Source organism: Chelmon rostratus, chromosome 22 (genome assembly GCF_017976325.1).
Source record: "Chelmon rostratus isolate fCheRos1 chromosome 22, fCheRos1.pri, whole genome shotgun sequence".
NCBI lineage: Eukaryota > Metazoa > Chordata > Actinopteri > Chaetodontiformes > Chaetodontidae > Chelmon > Chelmon rostratus.
The window spans coordinates 4,812,068-4,825,952 of NC_055679.1; the positions used below are offsets into that span (position 1 = coordinate 4,812,068).

At 42.0% G+C, this 13,885-nt stretch overlaps 1 protein-coding gene across 2 annotated transcripts in view; it reads right to left on the bottom strand.

Annotated features, from left to right (window-relative positions):
• The window catches only part of arid2 (AT rich interactive domain 2 (ARID, RFX-like)), a 35,732-nt gene extending 22,521 nt beyond the window's left edge, over window positions 1-13,211 (bottom strand). The window contains exons 1-5 of one of the 2 annotated variants that reach the window (XM_041963992.1): window positions 13,085-13,177; window positions 12,758-12,943; window positions 12,542-12,635; window positions 11,525-11,622; window positions 1,138-1,271 (exon numbers count right to left, since the gene is read on the bottom strand). In XM_041963992.1, coding sequence (XP_041819926.1) covers window positions 1,138-1,271; window positions 11,525-11,622; window positions 12,542-12,635; window positions 12,758-12,849 — 418 coding nt within the window. In that variant the 5' untranslated portion in view covers window positions 12,850-12,943; window positions 13,085-13,177. Of the gene's footprint in view, window positions 1-1,137; window positions 1,272-11,524; window positions 11,623-12,541; window positions 12,636-12,757 lie in introns of both variants that reach the window. The other variant, XM_041963991.1, reaches the window with a different exon arrangement.
• Between the last annotated feature and the right edge of the window lie 674 nt (window positions 13,212-13,885).

Below are 13,885 nucleotides of genomic sequence, written 5' to 3' on the forward strand. Positions count from 1 at the left end.
TTTGGCCACATCGCCCAGCCCTAATATTGGTCATAAAGTATAAATCTATGAGAGTTTAATCTGTGCAAAAACCTAAGCAATACATAATTTCAACATTTTACAAGAGGTTATGTGCACGACTATTTCTTGGTTGGGATGGTAACTTCCTGGAGTCGTTGCTAGTTGCCTATCAACTGCTTCCAGCCAAGTAATAGTCAAAAACTTAACCCCAGAAAAAATGGTGAATTGTCATCCTTACATTTTCTATTTTTTTGGATGAGATAAAATGAGACATGACATGTTTGTTTGTGTTTTTGAGGTACTAGTAGGTGGATTTTGTTACCTCTGGACAATGCCAGACAAGTCATTTCCTGTTTCCAGTCTTTGTGCTAAGCTAAGAGGTTGCTCGTTCCATCTTAACATGAGTGGTATCAATCTTCTCATTCAACCCTTATCAAAAAAGTGAACCAGTGACTTTCTCCAAATGTCAAACTATTCCTTTAATAATCCCTGATTTTTCACACACTAGCTCAGGCGCCATCATAGCAACAAAATGCAGCCTGCTTGACTCCAGCACATGAGGACCTGACACGTTTTTATTAACACACCACAGTGACTTTTCAAACAGTTAAACTGTAAACTGTTTCATAAAGGGAACAACAATCAGACGGGCCAAACTCTGCAGCTTCTAATACTATTGGAGGCATAAAATCTATCTGAACCCTGCTCAAAACATGCAATAAACATATTTCCTTCCTCATCGTATTCTTGTGAAATAAATTCAGCCCACTAGAAAATCCTCGAAACAAACAGCTTTTGTTGAGGCACATTTCTATGCATACGCTTGACCTGTGGGCTGACCAGTTTCCCATGCATCTCGCACACAGCTCTGATGAAGTGATGCTTTGCTGTAATCACATCTGCGTGAGGATTAAGTGTTTGAGTTGGCCAAGGGGCAGAGAGACGGAATGAACTTCAGAGAGAAAATGAGAAACTGAGTGAGAAAGAAAACAAGAGAGTATACAAATAGAAACTCAATCCATGTACCTGATACAGACGTGACCGAGACAGAGTGAACTTGTGACTATAGTCAAAGCAAGTAAAAATAAGAAAGCTTCAGCGTACTAAGTGTGGTGCACACAAGAAACAAGTTTCTACCTGATACAATATGTTGCTGGTAGTTGTAAGAGTTGGGAATTGCACCGATTGGAAGAGAGGCTTTGGGATTCCCTGGCTGCGCTTCTTCATCATCCTCGCCGAAGTGGTGGACTTTCTCATACTTCTCCAAGTATCTGCAGAGAAAGGACAAAAAAAGGAAAGAAAAAAAGACAGGCAATGAGCCAAGACGTGCTTGGTGTGAATTTTGCAGGGAATTTGTGCTCAGCTTTCTTTCCAAGACTTGAGTGACTTGAGATTTATTTTTTAATTATGCAGACACATTTCCCTGTGAGTGCAGAAGCCTTGAAGTGGATGAAGCATTCTGTCTCTGTGATACTGAGCACAAACTCCTTAACTAGTCACTGGCAGTCTCAGTATATGCTGAAGTGTAAGTGGGAACAGCTTCTATCAACTAAACCCTAAGATCCAGGACTAACAAATGCCCCCTATTACAGGGAATCTGTGTACTCTGTGATACACTCAACTGCTTCTCTCTCTAGTTTAGCATGACATAAACGTGAAAAAAACACAGATAAATCTAATGGTACTTGTGTCTAAAAAGGATTACAGTGTATCCTAAATCCTGATAACCCAGAGACAATTCATGTATGATTTTTTATTTTTAGCCCTTAGCTCTGAGTCAGGATGCTGCTGTCCTGTTTTCAAGCATACCCTCAACAAAAAGGTTATAAATTCACTTGACTTTATGGTTGAATCTTTTCCAATAAAATCTTTAAAGAAAACAATTGCCTCAATTATATTTCTAAATAATGAATCAAGAATAAAACATTCACAGTATAAAAGCGTAGCTACAATCTTCCACCTCCAATTTAAAAGCTACAGTATGGAAACATTTTTGACATGACAAAAGCTTGACAAAAACCATAAAGTATGCAAGTTGTGCTGTGTTCACCCGTGTTCGCAGGGAAAACAAGCTTTTGTTGATACCAGACGGAATACTCAAGTGTCACAGCCTTCAATATTTCAAAAAGGGTGAAATAAATCACCCTTTCTGTCGCAAGCTCTATCATAAAAGCTCTGCATGCATACATATTGTCAAGGAGACAACACAATTCAACCTCAAGCCGTTAAAACATGACAGAGAAATGAATTCATCCAGTAGCGTAATGTAACAGGACACTGAAAGTGACCTAAATGAAAAATCTTCCTTTACTGATTTAAAGTATAGACATGGATTTTTGGTACAAGAAGCCACTGTTTCTGTCGCCAAACTAGCTTAACAGCTGAAGGAATTTTAATGGTTCCACCTCAGCCCACTTAAACTAGGAACTACAAACAGATGATCAAGAGTATACATAGCACAAGTAATGCAAGCAGCCGTGGCTGAAAGAAAGAGTGTCACCTATAGACACTCAAACATCAACAACAGAGAAAAGACTTCACAGTACCTCTCATACTGTCTGCCTGGTCTGAGAAGCACAGACACACCACAGCAACAAGCACTTAGCCACAAAGTGGAGAAATCGAAAAAATAAGAATCAAGACGGTGTCTAGCAGAGGACACAATTAACCGTTAAACATCAAAAAATGACTTCAGAATGTATCTGCCATCACAACATTTTTTTTTTCAGACTCCTACCTGCTGAAAATCAAAGTGCTCCATACTGTGTTTATATCACATGAAGATTATTTGTCACAGCAACATATTTCAGGAGTATGAATTGCCAAAAAACTTTGCAAACAAATCAATGAATATTAGATGGACAGCCGATGAACAGCTCTTGTTGATTTTGGCTAATCAGGGAGGCGCAGGGGGCTAGGTTAGTAGTTCAAATGAATTTTAATGCAAATACATGAATGGAGTTTGAAGAACGCCACTTCTTTCAGAAACAAGTGAGCAGAACAAGTGAAAGCCAACAGCTGTGAGCCAAAATGAACAATTCATCTCTGACTGTAATGATTCTCCATTCTCACGTTCTTGAGAAGTTTGCACTTGGTGAAAAATACTCCCCGCGAGCATGCAACTCCCGCGTCAGGCTGTCTTGGGTTTGATAAACACCTCATAATAATGCGGAGAAGTCTTCCAGGCAAACAAAAACATACACACACGCAGCAAAATACCTCAGCAGTGATAGTGTGCTGAACCCTGCCTGTGTGGTAGTGAGTCACCGAGCGAGCGCCTGTTTCTGAATGAGGCCCCGCTTGTTCAACGCGGCCAAGGTAATCCCCCGTCCGCTGGCTGCTGGGTGACACGCTGGACTATAAATACACTCAGCCTTCATTTGGAGGGAGAGAGAGAGGGAGAGGGGGAGAGAGAGAGAGTGGAGAGTGCAAGAGAGCGGGAGAGATAGGCCCCAGTCCCGACTGCAGCGTCATCAACCGCTGTCTGGGCAAAAGCAAGAAAAAGGCTATGGGTAAAGACAGGTGGGGGCATGGGATTGACTGCAGCTGCTCATGTCTGCACTTCCCCTTTTTCATACATGCATGATGAGAGGAACATCAATTCCCTCCCACTTGAGTAACACGCAACCACCACAACCGTTTAGGGAAATGTGCGCGTTATCACCACTAAACCCGAGGTATGTTTTCCCTCCAAAATAAAACAACAAGCACAAAGGGTGGGAAACTGACAAGGCCTGAGAACTGATGAATAGACAGAGCGACAGCCACAGCTACTGCCATTAGTATTATGTTATTTACGGTCATCTGGGTCACACCAGAGCAGATACTCCTGGCTTGAATTACTCTCAGCTGCCTGGCTGCCCAAATGCCCTCAGTGTGTCTGTGTGTGTGGGAGTCGATTGCCCCCTGCTGGACGTGGACGTAGACATGCAAAACACATCCACTGCCAGTTTCTGGACAGAAATGTTTGCTGGAATTTAATGGAGCCAATGAAAAAAAGTCTGCTTCACCAATGTGGTCAATACATGTGTGCACACAGAAAGGTCAGCACACAAAAAGCTGCACAAATACAACGCAACACCTTGAGTGTAAGCATTTCCATTTCAGATATCTGCATGGTCAATCTCGATGGCACGGTAGCTCAGTGGTTAGGAGCATTTCCTGGGTTCATACCAAGCTTTTTGTTGGCCTCTGTGTGATTGTTTGAAGGTACAGCATCTTTGTGGAAATATACATGGTCACTCAAGTAAATTCTACCATGGACTGTCATAATTGAATACATTAGGTTAGAATATATCACATTAATTAAATTAATTTCCAATTTTTGTGTTACATATGTAAAATGTCGTCATCTGTGAAAATTAACTTATTACAACGTGTACAAAAGATGTATCTGTTGTCAGATGTGACAGCTGCCTACATTAGCTGTCAAATCACAACAGTCCCGCAAACTGCTACTTGAATAGTTAACACCCCGCACAGCAGTGACTTCAGGTGTTGCTGGACTCCTGGAAGCTAGCAGCTAGCTATCTATGGGTATCTCATACTGAATTTAACAGTCGGATCTCTGATAGGGACAACGTGAAGAAAGGTCTCCACACTGATATGTGCTCTCAGTTTGTTGAAGAGGTGTCTTCTCTTGTTACAAGAGAAAACACCCTGTGAAGCTACGGACATGGATAGAAAAGTGTTCGGATTCTACTTGATTCAGGCTGTCCCTGCCATGTAGCCATGTCGCTAGCCAGACTCTGCTTAGCTGAAGCCCTGGTCAGTCCACAGCTGTGTGTGATAACCTGCATCATGACAACTGTGTAGGCTTATAAATTGTAACTGGTGAAACAATAAACCTGACTGGGGATTTTCTACACAGAGTACAGCCTATACAATCTCCTCATATACACAGGGGTTTCTTCTTATGCTAAAATAAAGTAGTCCTGGACTTCTTCTGACTGATATACTGGTTCCTATTACTTGCAAGGACTGCATGCAAGAATAAACTCCAGTTTAGGGGTGGGTCATGATTTTTGAATATACCAACAGTCATTCAATTATAAACAAAATTTAAAATGTGACTCTTGTCTTGTCTTCGATATAGTTTCCCTTGTTATTACTGGTGCTTGGTAGTAATGCCTTACTAGGCGTTGTCAAAACGTGTGTGCCACATTCAGGTGGCTCTTTTTTGCACTACTGCTGTACAACGTTTGACATGGCACTGTGAGATGGGCTAGATGCTACTGTAAAAACAAGAGAAGCATGCAAAGACTACTCCAGCAGTCAAGAGGTTCTGTGTGAAACTACGACAAAAATTAATGAAAATGAGGTGCCGTGCAAACTCCGCCAGGTAAAGCTAGCATATCACAAGTCTACAGCAACTATGCACAGTCAACTGAGACTGAAGCACAAAGGAGAAGGCGAGGGCCCATTTACAGATCAACAATCAATGGCTAGGTTTGGCACCAGACAAGTTTCTGATGGTAGACGTGCAAAGCAAACAATAGCCCTCACCTCAAAGACGATAGCTAAAGACTTGTTTTCCATCAATTTGTTGAAGACCAGGGTTTTTGTGGTCTGTTGACAGAAGTTTACAGTCCCCTCCAGAAAAAACATTGCTGAAAAACTGAATGGCTCTCCCCCTCTCTCTTTTTGTGTTTGTGTGTGTGTATGCGTAGGGAGGGGTGAAATCTTGGAAGAATGGGCAAATAGTTCCCAGTAAACATTTAATAGTCATTTTGCTTGAAATGTCCACCCCCAGTAGTTATGTGCAAATTGTACAAAGCAAGTTCAGTGACTCTACTTTTACTAAAGAGCTGCAGTCTCCATAACACCCAGAGCAAACATTTTAACCATATCATCTAATGAAGTGGAACACCAGTTTCTAGTTCCACTGTCAAGTACAAGGCAGATCTGTCTACTCGCTAGTTAGCAAGGAGACTGAGAGAAGGAGATTAGGCTATCAGTGGTGGCCAACACTGCTGGAGGGCTGGTCAAATTACAGGCCAAAAACACAAAGTCTCAAGAGCCTTTAGATGTTATCTGTGATAGCAAGTTGTCTCTAGAGCTCTTATTTTGTCAAAAGTCTCTTATTATGCTGTATAAAAAGGCAGAAACAGACCAACACTAGCCAACACAGCCTCGTCTTTATTCATAACCGGTCGTCATCTGAGCATCTCTAAAGTCTGAGCAGCAGCTCGGATGAGGCGGGGGAATACAAACATGGCTAATGCAAGCCAGATCAAAGGCCACTTCATCCAGATGTTTCAGACAAGCAGGAGAGTCTATCGACATACACAGGAAGCAGGGTACGACCAACAAGCATGATGGTAACCAGAATAATCTCATAACCAGGTGTGAAAATGAATGGCTGCCGAACAGAAAAAGGTAGCGAAATGTGTCTGTGGTGTCAGGCTGGGACATAGTTCAAGTTTTGTTTTCCATTTTTCTTTTTCAGCACAAAACATCACATGTTGTCTTTTGCTTCATTAAATGACTGGTTCAGGTGAGAACTGCCTTCTGTATGTTTTCTGACTATCAAGACATTGACATTGCACGCAACATTAACCATGCAGCCATTAACTTCAAGTACTACTTAAGCACACAAATAGATGAGTGGATATATTAATACCGGTAGAGACAGAGGCCTCCCAATGATTTTCAATGCCTGTAAAACATTTTCATTTCAACTTTGTCGACGTCTCAATTCAGTCTAATTGAATGAGAGAAATGCCTTTGTATCAAACATGCCCCTGTTGGGTTCCCTGTGTTTTTTCCACACAAGTGGTGGCATTTGAACTCTGGTGTTCAACATGGCATTGCTTGATATACAGCAGTGTCTCAGATCTTTAGGATTATACTTGACATTTTTTCATTAAAGCAAACAAATTCAATCATAATTTGAAGAATCAACTTGCAGCTGGCTGGAAAAAAGAGGGGAAAGTATGTCATGCTCAAATTCACGTGACAACTAAAACACTATCTAATTGCTGGGATCGTGAGAATTTGGGGCCCTGAAAGTGGGGTCATGAGCTAGAATCAGTTGAGAAACACGTGCAACTAGTCTGGCGTCAGCAGACGAGTAATATCAAAAAGTGAAACATTCTAATATCGACTGAGATGAGTTAACCTGTCAATCTGATTGGAGTGTGGAAAAGCAGGTGCAAACAGCAAAGGTGGCAGATGAAAGTGTGGTATATATTCTGCTGTACAGGAAGCAGCATTTTCAACAGATAAATTATTTGGTGGTGGTTGATACAGTAGATAGAGGTTTAGTATAGAGCTGGTTTCTTTTTCTATTATCACTGTAGACAGTAAAATCTGTCCTTGGCAGCAGTACTAATTGCCTAACTTGCTCATAATGTGGCATGGGTCAAAAGGTGAAATCTGATCTGTACTTTACGATTGCAACGGAACACTGAAGAAAACAAAATACCTAAAATAGATCACTGCAAGGTTTGATTTTAAAATCCCAAACGCCCTCTGGATGAATATTATTCCTCACAACAAATGCCATATGACATGACATCACAGAGCAACATTCTCCCCATTTAAACTGTTAAACAAGGTTGAAAAAACAACAACATTTGGTCTTTTAAGCATTTTCAACTATGTGTACACACCGCATTATGACAACTGATATAATGGATGTGAGCTAACACAGAGGATCAAGTGAGCGGTTCCTAGATGTCAGTGCCTCCTGGGCCTAATTTCCTCCAAATGAGGATGCAGTGGAGAGGTCAAACAAAGGTTGAACCAGGGTCTCTGTCACCTGACTTGGCAGCTGTGTTAAGTGTGCTACAGCTCGGAAAAGTCAAAGACTGCAGCAACACCAGCGGCCTTACTTCAAAACACCTTTCGTTCGCTCTCAAATTACAGTGCTCGTCTTGACCAAGTGGATTGTGTATTGTGCCTGGTGCAAAGTAAAGAATTTTTAAATCTGAACTGATTTTTTTTTAAAAGTGGGAGACCACAAACACAATGGCAGATTTCATCTATTTCTTAATATTTTTACATTTCAAGAATGCACACATCAGGCAGTTTGGTCAAGACACAGGACTATTCACTTCAAACTAAACAATTTACAAGTGGTGATTCCCGGGACTTGGGAGGTGACAAACAACAAGACAAAAAAAAAAAAAGGAAACAAGCGTGGAGGTAGACGGACATCAGCGTGTGTGCTATGTTTTGCACCAAAACACCAATAAACTAAATGAAACCTGTCGATAAAGTATGGATGAGAAAATGCAATCAGCATTCCTCATACATTTTGCAGCGCAAGCTGGATGTGAGTTGGAACTAAAGTTTTGTTAGTCTTAAACAGGATGCAAGCTACACAAGTGGACAACATCTGGTTGGTGATGATTGCCGGTCAGCTCACTCTCATTGGCTGTTGTGGGTTTTACATCACAAGTCATTAACATTTAGGATTTGAAATTAGGGGAGAATTTTGATCCAGTCAGTAACCTGATGTCTGTCAAGCCCTTACACTTGGGAACACCCCCGCAATTGTCGGGAGGGCGAATCAGACCCAAAATCTACCCAATTATCCTCTCGTGTGGTGCCAGCATTACTGAAAAATCAGGACTCTGTTGCCCCACAAGGGTTGAGAGCTTAGTGCCTACCACTGCCAAATCATATGAAACTAGTAATGGAAGAGGAAAACCATGGAGATGTGAAATAGTATTGGCTGAGAATCATCCAAATCCATGTAGCCACAAGTAAACTAGAAGCAGCCGTGAGTAACTCCAACCCAATCCACTGACACACAGTGCACAGATGTACAACATAAATGTATGTCAAATTATGGAAATGTAAAAGGTAAAAGAAAATAGGAAAAGAATTTTAGTGCTATACAAGATCTTGGAAAATGTTCCTAAAATCTTCAAATGTTCAAACATTTCCATGGCTGTGGAAGCACTGGCCAAGACATTTTTGCAGTGTTGATTATTTTATTTCACACTTGCCTTTATATCAGTAATTCTGTTTGACAACATCTTACTGTATGTTTTAATGATCAATAATTCTCTCACTCTCACACCTGAACGCCTCATTTATTTTTTTATATTTTGCTTCAATCTTGCTAATGAAGTGAGCCAAAAACAAAGCTGCATCTCCACTGTGACCTTAGTGTGTCAGTGTGGTGTGATGCCAACGCTTTGATCCAGAGTGAATCCTTCCTCCCCTGAAGTTGAAATGAAATCAGCGCCATTGGTAGGACTGATGTCAAAGCACCGCTTCAACAAGTTGAAAACGAGCTGGAAAAATGTTTCTGGCAAGCATCGCTCACTTATTACCGAGTGACATTCAGATATCAAATAGACGGCAGCAGGAGCTGGCACTGAACTTCAGTGCTGCTTATTACTGTGCTCTGAGTGGGAAGTGCTGACCAGAGGGAGCCACATCATGATCGTCCGTTTCATTCAGACAGGGAAACTTGGTCAACAGACAGACCATCCTGTACTTGAAAAGCTTGATCTCTGCAGCCACGGGATATCCGTCGACCCTTACTACCGATTAGATATCTAATCATCACCAAGGAATCCCATCGACAAATGATTTCAATCTTCAGACTTGAGTCTTAAAAATGCACACGCATAAAAAAATGCCAGGGCAGCCAGTAGTTACTGATGGTCATTCAACTGGATAATCAAGATTAACACCTGATATTAGCAAACATCCACCCCACTTATGTGTCCTTGAGCGAGACACTGAATCTAAAGCCAGCCCAGCGAGCACACATCCACTGTGTAACTGGCTATGACCCCTGATCTACCTGGATGGTGGCAATGATTACATTATAAGCCAAATTTTGCATAGAAAACTGGAGGGGGGGGGGGCTTAAGTTTCTCTATTGTGCTCTGTCAGCAAAAAGCAGCATGAGGGAGGCAAGAGAGTCTCTCTATTATCAGTCTTGGTTGAGGCGAGGCAAGACAAGTCTAGCTGCCTGCTGCCTCTGACATCCACTGCACCGAACTGCCTTAGATAAACTTAAAGTAGCTCCAATGACTATCGCGACACAAACTGATAGTCAGCATGTCAGTAGGCTCAGCTGTCGGGCCTCCACTGCTCATCCAATATTGTACAAGTAATCCTGAGTAACACAAACATTTTAGAGGTAAAACAAATCATCCATCTTAAAAAAAACATTAATGATGTTAACGGTTCCATATGACTTTCTGCTTTATCACCTGCAGAACAAGGCATCAGCCTACTGGTATTTATAAACCACTCTCTGACATACGATAACAGATACATTAGCTGGCCTAACTGTGTCCTCTGAAAAGTATTAGAGACTCAACAAATCAGATCATCAGTTGCCTCTCTGTGACAGGTACTTCAGGCATACTCAAAACTAAGCCTGTTAGACAAAGACAAAAGCAGATTTCTGAATGTTAGTGTTTTACTGAGCCGTTGAGAATAAGTTCCCACATAAATCAGATCACAGAAACTCAACACCTTTGTGCAAAAGCTACTTCAACTCAAACAACAGGCCTAAACAACTGTCTAGTCAGCCGCCTGAGCTTCCAAGACCTTTAGAGAAAATTACCTGATCGCTTGCTTTAGAAAAAAATGCTTTATAAAGTATTGTCAAATGTGAAACTGGTTAATCGATTACAGTAATCAGAAAGACCTCGACAAACTTCTGCAGCGCTGCAAACCTACATGTGCCTGAGGTGTCTCTCTCCTGCAGAGAAACAATTGATATCTATGAACTTTTTAGGAGCTGCAAGTCTCATCAGCTGTGCACAGTTGGTGCTTCAATTGACTGCTTCACTTCCAACTTGCCACAGCTTGAATCAAAGGCCAACTTAGATATACAAAATACAAAATACAGATAATTAGCTATCAACTAAGTGACCTGCAGTTACCTGTAAAATATCCATGAGAAGATACAAGCATTTTTCTACTACAGAGGTGTAATCCCCTGCAGGCAGGTGCTAGTGATGGGAACGATCGTTACATGAGGTGGTGGGGAGAAGAAAAGGAGCGCAGAGAAAGCAGTAACACCAAAAACCACAAATGCCAGCTGTTGGGGAGAGCTGCATTTGCACCAGACTCCCATCACTGGCAGCTGACTGTGCTAAGGCTGAATGCAACACATGTTACAGCACCCAGAGCTGCTCAATCATTAGTGCTATATCAAAAGCAAACGCCCTGTGGCTACATCATTTTCAGAAAGGAATAACCATCATTAGTTTATGGTTAGGGCCGTTACAGACAAAATGCTCGTCAAGTAGGTTCTCAAAAACTATGTCCCAGACTAAATACAGAGGACATGACTGGCCAGATTTCTTTTTTGTAAAGACAGATGAATTATTTTTTTTTATGTGGAAGTGAGTACATATCTACCATGTCATGACTAATGCACACAACATACAGACCTTGCTTTGTTTGCCACAGTATTGTACTGGTGCTGCTTCCTAGCAGAGGGGAGTGGAGAGGCTAGATCCTGCTGACTGCATCTTAACATTTGTAAACACTTCCCACATGCTACCTGAGAGGAAGAGAGCTGCATGGCCATGCTACTTACCGAAGGTAGTACTGTTTTAAAGCAAATGCAGCGTTGGAACAACTCCTGGGAAAGTTAAACTCTTCTCCAAGTTCAATCCATTGGTTTTTGTCGGAGACCTGAAAGGGGGAAATGAGTTCGTTAGATAAAAACAGTGGCGACAAAAAGAGCGGTTACACTGCGGCCATCTGGTCTGCTAACGTTTCACGTTCCCCCAATGATCACAATCACTAATCAATAACTTTGTCAAACTGTTGAAAATATGTAAAAAATATAGTGGAAATTGTTACATCAACTAGCAGGATATTAGGTATTTTTGCGTTTAATTAGCAAGCTAATGCTTGTTATCCGACCATATTTACATCTGATACATCAGTAAGTAACTGTTACAACTGCCTGACTCCCTTTAGGATACTATCGTTACTGTTGAGGCTAGTTAGCACTATAGCTAACAAGCTAACTTGACTTTTCCATTTTGGCGTTAAAACCTAACGAGGCTAAACTGCAACAAACTGCCCGCGTCAAAAAACAAACGCTTTAGCTCGCGGCGATCCCTTTGAATATGGACTGGGTTTGCTACCGTTTACTGTATTCACTACATGGGCCTGTGAGGCCTACATTTTGTGATCAGCCATGAAGCCGAAGAAAGATGGCTATGGCGAGAAAGAAAAAATCCAGCTTCCCCTGCGTGAAAACTACCGGTAAAAGCCCGGGCGAAACGCTATGTCCTAAGCGGTGTTTCCCGAGGCCGGGCTCCGTGCCGATAATCGATGTTAAACGTGCCCGCTAATTTTGAGTCGCTCCAACTGCACTCTGACTCCGAGCGGTTGGACTCTCAATTCAAACCACACAACAACACAAGCCACCACATTGCATAGAGATACATGGCAAACTAGCACAAGGCCAACACCGACCCACTAACGTTTTTCCAGAGGGTTACACTTGTCCCGGGTTGCCCACACGGAGTTGTGGAGTGGTCCACCGAGGAGTCCACAGACAGCAGAGTGTGGAGAAAATCCACTTTTAGTTCCCACTCACCTTAGCAAATCCACCTAAAGAGACGACTCTGATATAGAGAGCATTCAGATCCAGCTCTTTCCCACCCACGAAAGGAATCTTCTTGAACGGCGATCTGAAGGAATAACATAAGAAATAAATGCACATATGTTTAATAACAGTTTCGCTTCACTCGCAGTCACATGCAATGAAGATTTAAAGTTGCAATTCTTGGGAATAAAGACGCCCCAATCTCACCCTCTGCTTTGGTGAAATTGCCGCAGCTCGTCCAGGAAAGCCTGTCCTTTCCTTCGCTGATCTAGTAGATTTTTCCCCGTCGAATTTGCCATTGTTTTTGCATGCAAAAACGGTTAAACCCCACTTCAGTCGCTTCTTAAGACACCAAGGATCCCATACTCCGCCGGCGCTCAGTCATTCGCGAAGCTGAGTGTTTAAAAAGTTAAAGAAATAGCTGATAGCAAGAAGAGCGGCAGCTCGCTAATAAAGACTGATGCACACAGAAAGCAAGCCCGATTCAAGCCCGGACTAAGTTCCAACGAACAGTCACAAATACGACCGATTTACCGGCAGATTAGAAACGCCATGGCAGAATGTGTAGAATAAATGCTTTTGGTCGCGGTTGTATTCGTTTGGAGTGGTTTGACAGTGTGGTACGGACGCAGCTCCGAGGCTATCGCACACACTGTAGAGCGGCAGAGGGATCCAGTTCTCAGACAAAAAGATGTGAAGGCCGCGGAGCCCGGCCTGCCATGCGTGCAGCGCCCTCTGCGGCCACAGCCGGCACTGCATCGTCCAGAGCTGAGCGGGTGCTGGAACAATAGAGACTGTTTTCTTTTTTAGGGACCGTCTGACAACTCGTCTCTGTTTGGAAAACGGGTCAGGAGGTACTTGGAAATGTCCCGTGGGGGGAGGGGATAACACTAATTAACATAGCTCCCTTGTTATCCCAACCAGGCGTGTAATGGAGGGCAACCCCACATTTTATTGGTAAAATACTATTTTTCCACACTGTCATAAAACCTGAGTATATTTATAACTGCCTTCAAAATGAATTAAATGAAATCTCATCCCACTGATATTAGGTAAGCGAGGATAAGGTATTTAAGTTGGGAAATTAAAAACTACAACAAAAATTAACAATTATTTACATAAATACCACAGCGATATTCAAAAATACCATGCAACTACTCACAACCAACACTGCAAGAAGTCACAGTCCACTGACAATTATTAAAACTATTCTACAACAACACGAGGTACAAGGGCACACTATTTCCATAAGACATAATTCTTTGTCCAATATTTAAGAAATAACATCAAATTAGTACTCCTATGAATACAGGAGTCATTATTGTTTACTAGCAG